An 18,023-nucleotide genomic window follows, 5' to 3' on the forward strand; every position below is an offset into this window, starting at 1 on the left:
ACCAAAAACTGAACTGGACTAGCCATATAAATACTGTGGCTACCAGAGCAGGCAGAGGCTGGGAATTCTGCAGGGAGTAACTCACCTCCTGACTCCCCAAAGCCTGTCCACCACCCACAAGGTACGAACAGCTTCTCTTTTGCCACCCACTGAACGGTACTCAGACAGAACATCCTGGGTTCAAGTCACATTCCAGAGACATAAACCATAATCCAGGCTGACAGAACGCCCACCTCAAGGGCCAGTACTGAGAAAGTACTGCACTGTCAGATGTCATCTTTTAGTGAGGGGAGTCCTTCACAAGGGGCCATAATGTTAACATTAGAGCCAGGCTATTCAGGGTTGATGTCAAGGAGCACTTCTTCACACAAAGGATAGTGGAAATCTAGAACACTCTCTCCCAAAAAGCTGAAGTTGGGGGTTATTGGAAATATTAAAACTGAGATTAATTGATTTTTGTAAACACACCGTGTCCTGCATCCGTACAATGGTCCTTTCTCAAAAGATCATTAATTTGTAAGGCACAATTTGTCTTGTAGAAAGTTGTTCTGGATCTCCAGGTCTTCTGATATTAATTCTATTCTACATTATGACATTTAGATTCATTCTGACTACTGAAGTTAATCAGTGTACATTTTGTACTGGACTCCAGATGAACAGTATTGGTGCAGAGTTTGGAACTGTTTCGATATTTCCTGCTGTGAACATTGAAACAGGAATAGCCCATCCAGCCCCTTAGGGCTGTTTCACCATTCAACCTATTCCATTTACCCATCTTTGTTCCATATTTTTGATTCCAATGAAACAGGCATTCAACTTAATTTCTAGAGTGAGGGGCAAAAAACCTCCAAGTGCAGTGCACACTCAGCATCAGCCTAGATTACGCACACAAATCCCTATCTATTCTATCAATTCCAACTTCCAAAGTGATGGCAACTGAGCAAAGATGTCACTACCTTGTCCCTCAGGAAAAAAAACTTTTACATAACACCTTTCACAACCTCAGGACATCCCAAAGTGCTTCACAAACAATGAATTGCAATATTGCCACTAGTGTAATGTATGACACCCTGAAAGTGCAACACTCAAAAGCACTGCGCTGCGAGTGTCAGTCTAGATTATGCGCTCAAATCTCTGGAGTGGGGTTTGAATTTATCACTTGACTGAAATGAAAGTACATTACCATTGAGCCATGATTGACATCTGGCCAGCAGGATCCAGCCAAACCTTCAGAAAAAGAATCAAAATGCTGTATAGGAACGTTTAATGATGGGTCACCATTCATAATAGTTAGAAACTGTACAAAGAATATACACTAAGAATCATGAGCTTACAGGAAAACAGGTGACAGCACCATAGATAAACCACTCGTCTAATCCAATGGCAGTGAGCAAAACTAGCACCGAGGACATACATACTTGCTCGTTATCCACTGTCATTAAAACCATATCATCAGCAGCCACCTGCTCAAAAGGGCACCCACCCATCACTAGAGCACACACAGATTTACCAAGCCCAGTCCCAGCGATTGGAAAGCTGGTTGATAGCCATGACTGGGTGCTGCACCTCCCAAAGCTCACATCAAGTATGAGGATAAAATTGTCTCCTAGCGTCGACCCCGTTAGTTCTGCAATTAAATCCAGGTTATGACAAAGATTCACAGGACATCGACTCTGTTAACGGTTGAGGTCTGGTGAACAGAAAGGGCTCCTAGAATGTTCCTTGTCATTGGGCTGCCAGTGACTTTTACATCCAGTATTAAAAAGGGCTGTAGGGCACTGGCGAGGCATATGGGAACGTCCCTGGGTTTAAGAGCCACACATCAGGCAATCTGCCCTGTTCTCCAGTGAGCACACCATAGCTGCTTTGTTCTTCTCCTTCTCCTTTTCCTTCTCGTCTGATGCCACAGCTGCGTTTTCCTGGAGGTTTTCCTTGTTCAGAGTGAACTGGATAGGATTGGCTGCAGGCCTGGTCCTTAAATAATACATCCCAGTCTTCAGTCCCTGTAAAGCGAAGGAGAAGGACTGTCAATGCAGCAGGTTCAGACTTGCAGCACTCACTGCATAAATACAAATGATTGTATCTCTAACAAAGTACAACCTTCCAAGGTATTTTTAATACTTCAAATTTGACACAGCGATAAATAAGGATTCATTAGGGCAGGTGACCTAAAGCTTAGTCAAAGTCATAGGTTTTAAGGAGTATTCAAGGAGGGAGCAGTGAAAAAGTAGTGTTTAGGGACGAAATTCCAGAACTTACAGTTGAGGCAGATCAATGACTGCCAATGGTGGAATGATTAAAATTACCAATGCGCAAGATGGCAGAATTGGAGGAGCATTGAGATCTCAAAGGCTTCAATACAGAATGTTCTCCAGGGTCCTATAAATCTTTGTATTTTCATTCATCTTCCTTCCATGTGCCCCCAAATTCACTCCCCTCCTGAAGACACTCACTCTCCCAGGGAAAGGTGCTAAGGGTTTTTCAACTTTGGAACTCTGCCTCAGAAGGTGATGAAGGCGGGATCATTGAATATTTTTAAGACAAAGGTAGATAGATTCTTGTTAGGCAAGGGAATCTAAGGTTATCAAGGTAGATGGGAATGCAGAATTCGAAACAAACAGATCAGCTGTGGTCTTATCGAATGGCAGAGCAGGCTTGAGGGGCCAAATGGCCTACTTCTGCTCCTATTTCGTATGTAAACACCAACAGCCTCAGTGAGTCAGAGTGAGCCAAAACATTGTTAATAGCCGATTCAACTTGTGGGGAGGGGTCAGATGGAGGGTAGTGGAAATAGGATATTTACCCCAGTGTCCAATCAGTTTTCCACATATCTATTCTCCTTAGATGTTGGAATTTCTTTTAATCTCCAGTGCTGCTTGAGAACTCATTTATTGCAACCCCATCTCCTGTAGACAAATACTTACAACCCAAGTCAAAAAGCCCGAGATCAATCTCTAACCATCTGGATCATCCCTTTGCACCATCAATCCCTTCACTTAGAATCTGCCATTCGGCAGGTGAAATTTCTCACCACCTGTTATTTACCTGCTTCCAGCCGTAGAAATGCATGCTAGTCAGCTTGCCGTAATTGGGCTCAGCAACATGTATATTCAGTGACTGGCTCTGGTCAATGTAAGCTCCGCGGTCTGCCGCCATCTTAATCACAGTCTTCTGTGATATCTCCCAAACTGTCTTGTACAGTGACTTTAGGTCATCAGGGATCTCTTCAATACTCTGCCAAAAGAAACAGGATTTGCAGCTCCAATAGGAAAGGCATCACATTGATCATTGCAGGCTTAGGACTTTCTGGCACGAGAGAAACTCAAAACAGTGTGCAACATTAGATGAGATTCCACAATCGGACAACATTTACTAAACAATGCTAAGAATTACACTGACAACCAATTCAAGATTATCGGTCGGGCTTGCAGTGTGTGGTACACTTACACAAGCTAGATGCTACATATATTAATACACAGGGCCCAGGTCTTTGCTGACACCAAGAACATGTACACACATTGAGCCCGTTCTGACTAAACAAAATTGGTGACAGCCATTTTCTGGTTCATTCCCCAGGTTGGACTTTAAACAAAGCTTGGCAGTTAACCTTTAGTCAGCAGTTGACTGGTGCATTTTCCATGGCAATGCCCCTGCCAGAGTCCACTTGCCAACCAATCAGCACTCTCTTTTTCAAGCATAAATTGTTGTTCCCTTTACATTTGGTATTCCTGCAAATTGCCCTGATGAGTGTATGTCAGGAAAATATAATAATTTTCATAATGTTATTGGAATTTATTGTAAAGTAGAAATAGTGTGTGTCTGTGTGGGAGACTTAATTGAATTAGAGACAACTGGTCTGAAGTCTTTGATGTATCAAAAAGAGAAGCTAGGTTTGAAATGTTAAATAGGTAAACATGGGTGAAGTTTTAGAATGTGCGGTGTAAAAAGAACATTTGCATTTTTAGATAAATTAGAGTAGTTAATTTCAAAGAGGTGGTAAGATGTTATACCTAGCCAACAGAGGCTAAACCAAACAGTGTGTTTATTTTTCCCAAAGTCTACTGATAAAATTGGTACTACAAAAGATTATTATTAGAAAAGTAGTCCAAAGCCATAGTGAAACAATGGGAATTTGCATTCAAAGGAGAAAATATGTAAGTAGGAGAGAAAGGCTGTGTGCAAGAGAAGGCATTTTAAGGTCTAACACAAGTATGAAAAGCCTCCAGTATCTAAGCCTCAAGCTGCTGTCTACGAGGAAAGAAGCTGAGAAAAACTCACTTTGAATTTGACTGTTCAGGGTATCGTGTTACTTTGCCTTGGTCTTTTAAAATCTGCGTGTTTTATTGTTGCCTTAACGGGGATGTAACTGGGAGTTAGATTAATCAGGGGAGCTAGGAGTTATCATGGTAGAAATTTGTAGAGCTGTGTGTGCTTAAAATTATTTCTTTTATTAATAAATGTTTAATTTAGTTTTGTGAAAACCCTCTAAGACTCGGTGGATTTATTACTACTGAATTCAAGGCACGCACCACAAAATAAATACACAAATTGCAAAATAGCTGTGGCAGTTGTTTCAAGTTTCCCTTTGGGGTTTGAGCAGCTCAGCCTTTACCATTGGCTGTGACATAATAGTGCAAGGCGAAAAGCTTCGACAACACGTGGCTTTTTTTCAGCAATACTATTTGAGAAGGTTTTTGTTCAGCAAGAATATTAGAGACTACAGAATCAAAACGTGTCGGGGTGGAGTTAATGTACAGGTCAGCAATGGTCTGATGGAATGACAAAACAGGCAAGGGGCTGAATGTCCGAATGTTGGTCTTATGTTCCAAACCTGTATTGTGTTGAGCCATGTAATACTGGGGTGACGGTTTGGTGGTTGCAGGCCTGTCACTGGGGTGGGAACACTGGGATCAATTTAAGTTAACGCATTAAAAACACAAATGAATTGAATTCAGCGGGCCCTCATTAGAAAAAAATATATTGAATGTCTCAAAGTGCTTTATGGCCAATGAAGTACTTTTGAAGTGCAGTCGCTATTGTAATGTAGGAAATGTAGCAGACAATATGCACACAGCAAACTCCCACAAACAGAAATGTGATAATGACCACATAATCGGTGATGCTGATTGAGGGATAAATATTGTCCAAGACACTGGGGAGAACTCCCCGCTCTCCACCAAAAGAACGTCATGATGGGTTCTTGTACATCCACCTGCCTCCTTAACAGCACCCATACCACATATACTGCAGTGGTTCAAGAAGGCAGCTCACCACCTTCTCAAGGAGCAATTAGGGATGGGCAATAAATGCTGGCCTAGCCACTTATGCCCACATACAGTGAACGAATAAAATAATCCAAGCAAGCAGATGGGACTTTGGTTTAACGTCTCAACCAAAAGACAGCACCTCCCTCAGTACTGCAGTCGAGTGCTCAAGCCCCAGAGTGGGACTTGAACCCAGAAACTTGTGACTCGAGACATACGAGTGCTACCAGCTGAGCTATGGCTGACATATTGTTGTTAGTATACTTCTGCAGGGGGAAAACAAGACACCAAGCTCAGACGTGATGGATATGGGACCAACTAGTGTTAAACCAATGCTAGCAACTGGAGCTCACCAAAGTGAACCAAGTTGAGCAGCAAGGTGCAGCGTTTCCTACCTGGATCGACCCATTCTGAAAAATGATTTGGTTCTTCATATCTTCACTCCACAGTCCACGTTCAGTCAGGTCTTTCAGTAAATGCGGGTTAACAATCTGAGAGAATTACACACAACATTACAAGGTGCTGCAGCCTGCCTATTGTCCCCCGTTTCTTTACACATTACACTTCCCACAATATTTAATACTTTCAGCTCATTTGGTATGAAGGGGACTGACCTGGAACTCCCCGGAGAGTACTCGGCGTGTGTAGATGTTGCTGGTGTATGGTTCAATTGATTCATTGTTACCCAGAATCTGAGCTGTAGAGGCAGTCGGCATTGGGGCAAGCAAGAGGCTGTTCCTAATACCATGTCTAAGTGGGGTGAAGTGTATAAAGAGCGTGAGACCTCATCATAATCAAGAATTCTCAAGAAAAGGTAAAGTTTAATACAAAGCAAGAAAGGACATAACCCAAACAATGAGATGTGTCTCATTATAGATCATAGTCAGGCAGTATTAAAGGTGGCCATTCAGCCCATCACATCTGTGCCAGCTCTTTTGACAATTGTCCAATTTGTCCCTTCCCCCTGCTCTTTCCCCATAGCCCTATATTTTCCCCCACATCTCTGGTGCAAAGAATTTTCAGGTTCAATGGGCTCAGATAGCCTGAATTTGTTCGAGATCAACTGTCTCTCCTCCTAAACCAGGTAGCTACAGACCTATTAGTTTTGATCAATGGCAGACTGAGCACTAACAATGGGTAAATAGGGAGTTGAGCTGGTTTTGTAAAGGGCAGGTCATGGTTGACCAATCAAGGAAATTTGCAAATACATAGTTAACAGGGACATACTTTCTGAAAAAAACATCCTTAAAGGCGTCTCAGATCTTTGAAAAGTGAATAGATATAAACTCAGCAGTTAACATTGAGGGGCAAGGGCAGATACATAGATGGGGGAAAGAGAGAGGCGCACCTCAGAACTTTATCATCAAGAGGACATGCAGAGGAATCATGTAGATTCATTGGGAGGATTACAGCCACTGGATAAATCAGGCTGTAGATACCAGAGCAGAGAAGATTAAACAGGGGGCTCTAATCAAAGGAGTCAAATGGTGAAAGATAACCTCCAAATTAGGGCCAGGCGCACTGAAGAGGAGGGGGAGGAAAAACATAATACAAAGTCTAATTGGACAAATGAATGGATCACAAGGGGCATCAAAGGCATTAGATAAACCACCAAAATTAATAAACAGTGAGGAGAAAGAGCAAGGGAAAATCCACCTACTTCTCTCCCATCCCCCAACTCCACCTATTCACCGCGCCCCTCCCCACCCAAAATCCTTCAACCCCACCTACCCACCGTCGCCCTACATCCCTCAGCTCTTTGCCCTTTCAAAATGATTTTCGGAAACCTACTTTGCGATCTTCTCCTTTAGCCCCTTCCAGTCCCAAAGATCAGTTGGAGTGACGTTCCACATGTCATACTGAAGGATCTGAAAGCAAAGCAGTCAGAATGTGACACATTCATGGGTCATGTCATGGTTAGTACAGAACAATTGCAACTGTTGGAACTTGAAACCGTTGGCAAATGGACACACACAGACAGAGTGTTGCAGAGAGCACATACCGTGCTCTCAGCTCAACACCACATGAGACATTGCAACGTCTGATGTGGAAGTGCAGAAGGAGCTTTACTCCATCTAACCTGTGCTGCATGGACACATGCTGCAGTAATGGTTCCAAACACAAGCTGTCCTGCAGTACTTTATCCAACTTGTGAGCAAGAACCTGCAAACACATCAACCACACAGTGCAGTCAGTCACACCTCACCTCACACAAGAGAAATCATTGGATAGCTATCCATAGCAAGTATTTCCCTTTTATAACCCAAGGAGTCAACACCTTGGCTTATATTAGTTAATTGGGTGCAGTAGTTATTTCACTGAATTAGTAATCCAGAGGCCTAGACGAATGATCCTGAGAACATGTTTCCACTAGTGGGGGAAAATCTCAAACTGGGGAGGGGGGGGGGAATCTCAAACTAGGGGACATAGTTACAGAATAAGGGGACACTCATTTAAAACTGAGATGCGAAGGAATTTCTTCTCTCAGAGGGTAGTGAATGTCTGGAATTCTCTACCCCAGAGAGTTGTGGAAGCCAGATCACTGAAAGTATTTAAAGAGGAGGCAGATAGGTTGTTGAAATTTGGGGAGTTGAGGGTTATGAGGAGCTGGCATGAAAGAGGAGTTGAGGACTGCGGCAGATCAACCAAGAACTTATTGGATGGCGGGGCAGGCTTGAGGGGCTGAATGGCTACTCCTGCTCCTACTTCTTACATTCTAATGTAACATACGTTCAGTCCAAAGAATGTTTAATAAAAGGTAGTTTACCAACAGTCTTGTCTCCAGCAGTCTTTATCTATCCTAACCAAGGACAACCTAAGCTAAGGCACACAACAATAACAGGTTGTGACAGCAATAAGACAACGGAAAAAAAGGAGTAAAAATCCCAGCAACACTGAAGACAGAGGGTGGGGGGGAGAAGCCCAGCAACTGAAAAACAGCAAGCAACAATGCTTGGAGGAAAGGACAGCCCAGGAGAACACAGTCAACAGAACTCAAAGAAAGGCTCAAGTGAAAAAAAAAGCCATGGAGAAAATCTTATTACCAGAATGCTTCGACCACCTGGAAGGCCTAAATCAAGCAGAGTGGCAAAACTGGTGTTGTAGGTTTACGGTGCAGAACCATTTTGGGACTAGCAGAGAAGCCTAGCAAGCAACAAATCGGTGCCCTTCTCTATGCCATGTGAGGAGAGGTGATGACGTATTGGTATTGTCGCTGGGCTAGTAATCCAGAGGCACAGGGTAATGCTCTGGGGACCCGGGTTTGAATCCTGCCACGGCTCATGGTGGAATTTGGATTTAATTTTTTTTTAAATCTGGAATTAAAAGTCTAATGACAACCATGAAACCATTGTCGATTGTTGTAAAAACCCATCTGGTTCACAGATGTCCTTTAGGGAAGGAAATCTGCTGTCCTTACCCGGTCTGGCCTACATGTGACCCCAGACCCACAGCAATGTGGTTGGCTCTTAAATGCCCTCTGAAATAGGGCAATAAATGCTGGCCTAGCCAGTGACGCCCACATCCCATGAATGAATATTTAAGAAATGGACAGTAGTGCAGACAACATATTGGTCAGACAGGGCATTAATGAAGAAATGGCAACATACAAAGATGTTATAAAAGCTATTGATACACATCAGCCTTAGAAAGAAAACAATCATAGAAAGGGCAAAGTTCAGTAGAAATACCCAAAGACAAGAGAGCGCATCGATTTCTTCATTAACAATTTATATCGACAGCTGAGACTTGCAAATATAGTGCCCTGGAAAACATTAATTCGGGATCGCATTGTTGTAAGAGTCTTAGAGAAGACTTCAGATTTTCTACAGTCAAGGGAGGCTGAAAACAGCCGATCACATAAAGCCCTGATGCCAAACCAGTGTGCTTGTTCACCCAAAAGAAAGTTGCACACCCACTTTTACAGAAGACAAAGCAAGAAATTGAGTCAATGCTGCATCGGGGAGTCAGATCACCTGTAACAAAACCTACAAGTTGGTGTTCAGGTATGTTTCTAGTACCAAAACCCAACGGCTCACTGAACCGGTGTTGACCATGCAGTTAAACAAAGCTGTGGATGAGAGTCTGGCAAAGCTAGACAAAAAGCACCATTTTTGTCAAACTAGATGTAAACAGTGGCTTTTGGTAACTACGTTTGGACGAGGGATCCAAATTACTGGCAACACTCATCGTTCTATCTGGAAGGTAATACTTCAATCGGCTACCCTTCGGTATTACATCAGCAAAGATTTCTCTGAGATTATGAAGGTATGTTTGTCTTAAAAAGAAAAATATTATTTCTAATGCCTTTTTTCTGGCTGGATTTTTAGTGAACAGTAATCCCATTAAGACATTGGAAAAGACTGGCAGCCAACCAAATATACAACTTACATTCCACCCCCAAGTGGGATGAAAAGGAACAGACACACAAGCCAATACCCTCACCCCCAGGGAGCAGGGAAGACCCCACCTCCTGTTGACTTCTACACTATTACTCCTCAAAGGTTTCTAAAATGAGATATCAAAAAATGTAATTACCTGTTCTTCAGCACTATGACTACAGCAGGCATGATAATTGAATTCTGCTGGAATAAACCACCAAAGAACTGTTTTTTTTAAACTGAGTCAGGGCAAGAGGCCGGAAGGATAGACTGAAAGGCTGCAAAACCCAAGAGCGAGAGCGTGTGAATGTCTGCCTTACTCCCAGTCTCAGGTTTCTCACTCACTCTCAACATTCACACACTCTCAGTGGATGAGGGTGAATGAGTGAGCACCCAGAGACTGGAGTGAGTCAAACACATGCTCTCTGACCCTCTCACTCTAGTCACTTTTATTAATTACTCTTTTTAACTGAACAATTTATTGCTAGGACATTGCTTTACTTTTGCTCAGCAACTATTTTTCTTTAATACCTCAACTATTTTTTTTGAAATCCAGTTTAATGCTATGCCAAACCTCATCTTTCAGAAAGTTGCTCACTGAGTGGGAAAAAAATGGAAACGTGGACCCCCAAGTGAAAAAGTTAGGCAAGCCTGTTTATGCAGTTCACAGAAGCCAATTTATCCACATGACCAACTCACCCAGAGACCCACAAGCTAATTGTGAGGCTGAAAGAGGCATAAGGACAGTAAAGGCTTTGTTGAAGAGAAATGACAATATCACACTGTTGAGCTGCCATTTCACCCTGCTCCAGAATGGGCTGGTTCCTTGTGAATTTCTAATAGGAAAGCAACTGTGGACTCAACTTCCTGCTCTTCTGCAGCAATTTTTTTTTTTATTATTCATTCAGGGGATGTGGGCTTCACTGGCTGGGCCAGCATTTATTGCCCATCCCTAATTGCCCTTGAGAAGGTGGTGGTGAGGTGCCATCTTGAGCCGCTGCAGTCCATGTGGTGTAGGTACACCCACAGTGCTGTTAGGGAGGGAGTTCAGGATTTTGACCCAGTGACAGTGAAGGAACGGCGATATATTTCCAAGTCAGAATGGCGAGTGATTGGGAGGGGAACTTCCAGGTGGTGGTGTTCCCATCTATCTGCTGCCCCTGTACTTCTAGATTGTAGTGGTTGCGTGTTTGGAAGATGCTGTCGAAGGAACCTTGATGAATTCCTGCAGTGCATCTTGTAGATGGTACACACTGTTGCCACGGTGCATTGGTGGTGGAGGGAGTGAATGTTTGTGGATGTGGTGCCAATCAAGCAGACTGCTTTGTGCTGGATGATGTCAAGCTTATTGAGTGTTGTGGGAGCTGCACTCATCCAGGCAAGTGGTGAGTATTCCATCACACTCCTGACTTGTGTCATGTAGATGGCGTCAGGAGGTGAGTTACTTGTCGCACTATTCCTATCCTCAGACCTGCTGTTGTAGCCACAGTATTTATATGGCTGGTCCAGTTCAGTTTCTGGTCAATGGTAACCCCCAGGATGTTGAAAGTGGGGGATTCAGTGATGGTAATGCCATTGAACATCAAGGGGCGATGGTTGGATTCTCTCTTGTTGGAGATGGTCATTGCCTGACACTCGTGTGGTGCGAATGTTACTTGCCACTTGTCAGCACAAGCCTGGGTATTGTCGAAGTCTTGCTGCATTTGGACATGGGCTGCTTCAGTGTCTGAGGAGTTGTAATGGTGCTGAACATTGTGCAATCATCAGTGAACATCCTCACTTCTGACCTTATCATGGAAGGTCATTGATGAAGCAGCTGAAGATGGTTGGGCCAAGGGCACTACCTTGAGGAACTCCTGCAGTGATGTCCTGGAGCTGAGATGACTGGCCTCCAACAACCACAACCATCCTCCTTTGTGCTATGTATGACTCCAGCCAGCAGACAGTTTTCCCCGATTCCCATGGATTCCAGTTTTGCTTGGGCTCCTTGATGCCGCACTCGGTCAAATACTGCCTTGATGCCAATAGCAGTCACTCTCACCTCACCTCGGGAGTTCAGCTCTTTTGTCCATGTTTGAACCAAGACTGTAATGAGGTCAGGAACTGAGTGGCCCTGGCGGAGTCCAAAATCGGCATCAGTGAGCAGGTTATTGCTCAGCCACTTCATAGCACTGTTGATGACCCCTTCCATTACTTTACTGATGATCAAGAGTAGCCAGGTAGGTGCCATTGTAGCTGTACTGGAAAAGCTTGGCTAGGGGCCTGGCAAGTTCTGGAGCACAAGTCTTCAGTACTATTACCGGAATATTGTCAGGCCCCATAGCCTTTGCAGTATCCAATGCTGTCAGCTGTTTCTTGATATCATGTGGAGTGAATTGAATTGGCTGAAGACTGGCATCAGTGATGCTGGGGACTTCCGGAGGAGGCTGAAATGGATCATCCATTCTGTACTTCTGGCTGGAGATTGTTGCAAATGCTTCAGCTTTATCTTTTGCACTTATGTGCTGGGCTCCATCATTAAGGATGGGGATGTTTGTGGAACCTCCTCCACCAGTGAGTCGTTTAATTGTCCACCACCATTCACAACTGGATGTGGCAGGACTGCAGAGCTTAGATCTGATCCGTTGGTTGTGGGATCGCTTAGCTCTGTCCATCACTTGCCACTTATGCTGTTTGGCACACAAGAAGTCCTGTGTTATAGCTTCACCAGGTTGACACCTCATTTTTAGGTATGCCTGGTGCTGCTCCTGGCATGCCCTCCTGCACTCTTCATTGAACCAGGGTTGGTCCCCTGGCTTGATGGTAACGGTAGAATGGGGGGTATGCCGGGCCATGAGGTTACAGATTGTGTTCGAGTACAATTCTGTTGCTGACGGTCCACAGCTCCTCATGGATGTCCAGTTGAGGTGCTAGATCTGTTCGAAATCCATTCCATTTAGCATGGTGGTAGTGTCACACAACACAATGGAGGGAATCCTCAATGTGAAGGTTGTACTTCGTCTCTGCAACAACTGTGCGGTGGTCACTCCTGCTGATACGGTCATGGGCAGGTGCATCCGCTGCAGGTAGGTTGGTGAGGATGAGGTCAAGTGTGTTTTTCTCTCTTGTCGGTTCCCTTGCCACCTGCCGCAGACCCAGTCTAGCAACTATGCCCTTTCGGACTCGGCCAGCTTGGTCAGTAGTGGTGCTACCGAGCCATTCTTGGCGATGGACACTGAAGCCCCCCACCCAGAGTACATTCTGCCGCCTTGCCACCCTCAGTGCTTCCTCCAAGTGATGTTCAACATGGTGCAGCACTGATTCATCAGCTGAAGGAGGGCGGTACATGGTAATCAGCAGGAGGTTCCCTTACCCATGTTTGACCTGATGCCATGAGGCTTCATGGAGTCCGGAGTCAATGTTGTGGACTCCCAGGGCATCTCCCTCTTGACTGTATACCACTGTGCCGCCACCTCTGCTGGGTCTGTCCTGTCGGTGGGGCAGGACATACACATGGATGGTGATGGAGGAGTCTGGGACATTATCTGTAAAGTATGATTGCATGAGGATGTCTATGTCAGGCTGTTGCTTAACTAGTCTGATAGACAGCTCTCCCAATTTTGGCACTAGCCCCCAGATGTTAGTAAGGAGGACTTTGTAGGGTCAACAGGGCTGAGATTGCCGTTGTCGTTTCCAATGCCCAGGTCGATGCCGGGTGGTCCATCTGGTTTCATTCCTTTTTGTGACTTTGTAGCGGTTTAAGAACGTAAGAACTAGGAGCAGGAGTAGGCAATTCAGCCCTTCGAGCCTGCCCTGTCATTCAAGACGATCATGGCTGATCTCATTTTGGCCTCAACTCCAATTTCCCACCCTCTCCCCATACCTTTCAACCCATTACTAATTAAAAATCTGTCTATCTCCTGCTTAAATTTATTCAGCGCCCCGGCATCCACTGCATTCTGAGGTAGTGAATTCCACAGATTCACGACCCTTTGAGAAAACTAATTCCTCCTCATCTCTGATTTAAATCTACCACCCCTTAGCCTAAAACTATGGCCTCTCGTTCTAGAATGCCCCACAAGGGGAAACATCCGCTCCACGTCTACTTTGTCTATCCCCTTTAGCATCTTATATACCTCAATTAGATCTCCTCTCATCCTTCTAAACTCTAGTGAGTATAGGCCTAAACTGCTCAATCTCTCCTCATAAGACAAGCCCCACATCTCTGGAATCAATTTAGTGAACCTCCTCTGAACCGCCTCCAATGCAACTACATTCTTCCTAAAGCAAGGGGACCAAAACTGTGCACAGTACTCCAGGTGCGGTCTCACCAAAGCCTTGTACAGTTGCAACACTTCATTATTTTTATACTCTATTCCTTTAGCAACAAATGACAAAATTCCATTTGCCTTCTTATTACCTGCTGTATCTGTATACTAACTTTCAGCGATTCATGCACGAGGACACCTAGATCCCTCTGCACTGAAGCATTCTGAAGTTTCCCTCCATTTATATAATAAGTCGCCTTTTTATTCTTCCAACCAAAATGGATAACCTCACACTTATCCACGTTAAACTCCATCTGCCAAATTTTGGCCCATTCACCTAACCTGTCCATATCCATTTGTAAATTTCTTATTTCTTCATTGCAACTTACTTTCCCACCTATTTTGGCATCATCTGCAAATTTAGCTATAGTACCTTCTATCACCGAATCCAAGTCATTGATATAGATTGTAAATAGTTGGGGCCCAAGGACCGAACCCTGTTGCACCCCACTAGTTACAGCTTGCCATCCATTAAAAAGACCCATTTATCCCGACTCTCTGCTTTCTGTTGGTTAGCCAATCCTCTATCCAAGTTAATATATTACCCTTAACTCCATGTGATCTATCTTGAGTATTAATCTTTTGTGCGGCACCTTATCAAAGGCCTTCTGGAAGTCCAGATATACATCTACAGGATCCCCATTATCCACTTTGCTTGTCACATCTACAAAGAACTCTAGCAAATTAGTCAAACACGATTTACTCTTCATAAAACCATGCTGACTCTGATGGATTGCATTTTGACTTTCCAAATGCCCCATTACTACTTCCTTAATAATGGATTCCAACAATTTCCCAATGACAGACGTTAAACTAACTGGACTATGCTTTCCTACTTTCTGCCTCCCCCCAGCTTTTTGAATAAGGGCGTTATATTAGCATTTTTCCAATCCACTGGAACCTTTTCAGAATCCAAGGAATTTTGGAATATTATAGCCAATACATCCACTATCTCCACTGCCACTTCCTTTAACACCCTGGGATGTAAGCCATCAGGTCCAGGGGACTTGTCACCCTTTAATCTCAATAGTTTGCTCAGTGCTTTTTCTTTAGTGTGGTGATTGCTCTAAGTTCCTCCATCTCTATACCCTCTGCACTACCTGTTACTATTGGGGGTGGTACCAGTGTCCTCCACTGTGAAAACTGAGGTAAAATATTGATTAAGCGTCTCTGCCATTTTGCGTTCCCCACTATTAACTCCCCAGTCTCATCCTCCAAGGGACCAACATTCATTTTAGCTACTCTCTTTCCTTTTATATACTTGTAGAAGCTTTTGCTATCAGTTTTTACATTTTGCGCTAGTTTTTTCATAATTTACCTTTGCTCTTTTTATTACTTTTTTAGTAACCCTTTGTTGATCTTTAAAAGTTTCCCAATCTTCCAACCTGCCACTGACCTTTGCAATTTGATATGCCTTAGTTTTTGCCTTTATGTTATCTTTAACTTCCTTGCTTAGCAATGGATGCTTTTTCCCCCTTTTACCATCTTTCTTCCTCTTTGGAATATATTTTACTTGGAAGGAATTGAATATCTCCTTAAATATCTGCCACTGCTCATCAACTGTCCTACCTTGTAATCTTCCCGCCCAGTCCACTAGGGCCAAATCTGCCCTCGTGCCTATGTAGTTACCTTTGTTTAACTCCAGAACACTAGTGTGGGACTCAAGTTTCTTGTTCTCAAACTGAACTTGAAATTCTAGCATGCTATGATCACTCTTCCCTAGGGGACCCTTTACTATGAGATCATTAATTAATCCCATCTCATTACACAAAACCAAATCCAGAATAGCCTGCTCCCTGGTTGGTTCCACAACATATTGCTCCAAGAAACAATCTCTAATGCACTCTATGAGCTCTCCCTTGAGGCTACCCTTGCCAATTTCATTAGTCCAGTCTATATGCATATTAAATTCGCCCATGATTATTGCCGTGCCTTTCTTATATGCTCCCAGTATTTCCTGGTTTATACTGTGCCCTAATGCTGAACTACTGTTTGGGGACCTATAGATTGCTCTGACCAGTTGTTTGTTACAACTGAGTTGCTTGCTAGGCCTTTTCATTTGCTGATGACACAAAAATAGGTAGGAAAGCAAGTTGTGAAAAGGACTTAAGGAGGCTACAGAAAGATTAGACAGATTAAGGTGAGTGGGCAAAGATCTGGCAAATGGAGTATAATGTGGAAAAATGTGAAATTGTCCATTTTGTCAGAAAGAATAAACGAGAAGCATATTATCTAAATGGAGAGAGACTGCAGAGCTCTGAGATTCAGGGGGATCTGAGTATCTTAGTGCATGAATCACAAGAGGCTTGTTTGCAGGTCCAAAAGTAATTAGGAAAGCTAATAGAATATCATTTATTGTGACAGGAATTGAATATAAAAAGCAGGGAGGTTATGATTCAGTTAAACAGAGCACTAGTGAGAGCACATCTGGAGTACTGTGTACAGTATTGGACACCTTACTTAATGAAGGATGTAAATGCATCGGAAGCAGTTCAGAAAAGGTTTAACAGGCTATTACCTGGAACGTGCAGGTTGTCTTATGAGGAAAGGTTGGATAGGCTAGGTTTGTACCTGCTGGAGTTTAGAAGAATAAGAGGCGATTTGATTGAAACATATAAAGGTCCTGATGGGTCTTGACAGGGTGGATGTGGAGAGGATGTTTCCTCTTGTGGGAGAACCTAGAACTAGGGGTCACTATTTAAAAATAAGGGGCTGCCCATTTAAAACAGAGAAGGCAAAATTTTTTTCTGAGGATCGAGAGTCTTTCGAGCTCTTCATGAAAAGGTGGTGGAAGCAGAGTCTTTGAATATTTTTAAAGCAGAGGTGGATAGATTCTTGGTAAGCAAGGGGGGTGATAGGTTATCGGGGGTAGGCAGGATGCAGATTTCAGGTTACTATCAGATCAGCTATGATCTTATTAAATGGCAGAGCAGGCTCGAGGGGCCGAATGGCCTACTCCTGCTCCTTGTTTGTATGCCTCAAGGCTGAGATATAGGGAGAGCAAGGCAGAAGGATGAGTATAGTGTACATAAAACCAGAAACTATAATCAATGACAGTATGGGATTTACCAGAACTGCAGGAAAGGTGAATCAGAATGGATTTGTGATCAGAATTGCAAAGGCCAGTATTTGATAAAAACACTACATCCACAATGAATGGAATGGACCAGTTACCCAGATGATCAGGAAGACAACCTAACGGTGAGCTGACATTCTCTGATAATTCACATATACTCTACAGAGTTTGAGAACATTGAATTCTATACACCCTCAGAGAGCTGAGAACAAGCTCAGGAAGAATGGTGAAACCACAGCGGTTATCTCTGTGAACCAGGGGTGAAGGCAGAGACTTCAGGGGGAGATGCATTGTAAAGGATTAATACTAAATATGTAAATAGACAATCTACATTATCGGTGATGTAAGATCACATGACAACAGACCTGCCCAAGGGGTGATTCTGCCTGAAGCCCCGTGCTAAGCCTGGTCCTTGAAGAATGTTTAATCAAAAGTAAAGTTTACCAACAGCCTTGTCCCCAGCAGTCTTTGTCTAACCAAGGACAACCGAAGCCAAGATCCGCAACTATGATAACAGATCACTTACCCCCTTGCTGACAGGGCAGCCCTGGTAACTCTCATAAGGGCCCAGTTCCTTGGCCAGGTCACAACTCGCATCAAGTGCTGCATAGTAAATGGTTTCAAAGATCTGGATGTTGAGTTTCTGTGCTTCTTCACTTTCAAAGGGGTAGCGCATCAGGATGAAGGCATCTGCTAGTCCCTGAACTCCAATTCCTATCGGCCGGTGTTTTTTGTTAGAATATTCCGCCTAAAACAAGTGGTAGAATGGCAGAAGCACTCAGCAAGGTTAAACACTCATCAAGCCATGTGATTTCTAATGTTTTGTCAGTAATATTCCGGACCGCAGCAACAGCCTCACAGCCCAAATAGCCTGCTCCTGTGCTCATGAAACCCAAGAAGCCCAATCATTTTCATAGTTCAACCTCAGAAACATAGAATTGAACATTTATGCACAGGAGACAGCCAATCAGTCCATCATGCCTCTGCCAAAAGAGCG

General features: G+C 43.7%; 1 protein-coding gene across 6 annotated transcripts in view; it reads right to left on the bottom strand.

The window, feature by feature from the left end:
* Positions 1-1,250: 1,250 nt before the first annotated feature.
* The window catches only part of rrm1 (ribonucleotide reductase M1 polypeptide), a 51,355-nt gene continuing 34,582 nt past the window's right edge, over positions 1,251-18,023 (bottom strand). For all 6 annotated transcript variants that reach the window (XM_078544940.1, XM_078544939.1, XM_078544941.1 and 3 more), the window contains exons 14-19: positions 17,553-17,774; positions 7,056-7,132; positions 5,879-6,014; positions 5,660-5,755; positions 3,046-3,234; positions 1,251-2,003 (exon numbers count right to left, since the gene is read on the bottom strand). In XM_078544940.1, the coding sequence (XP_078401066.1) occupies positions 1,809-2,003; positions 3,046-3,234; positions 5,660-5,755; positions 5,879-6,014; positions 7,056-7,132; positions 17,553-17,774 (915 nt within the window). In that variant the 3' untranslated portion in view covers positions 1,251-1,808. The remainder of the gene's footprint in view (positions 2,004-3,045; positions 3,235-5,659; positions 5,756-5,878; positions 6,015-7,055; positions 7,133-17,552; positions 17,775-18,023) is intronic.

The sequence above is a fragment of the Cetorhinus maximus genome, chromosome 7, assembly GCF_964194155.1.
Source record: "Cetorhinus maximus chromosome 7, sCetMax3.hap1.1, whole genome shotgun sequence".
NCBI classification, from domain to species: domain Eukaryota; kingdom Metazoa; phylum Chordata; class Chondrichthyes; order Lamniformes; family Cetorhinidae; genus Cetorhinus; species Cetorhinus maximus.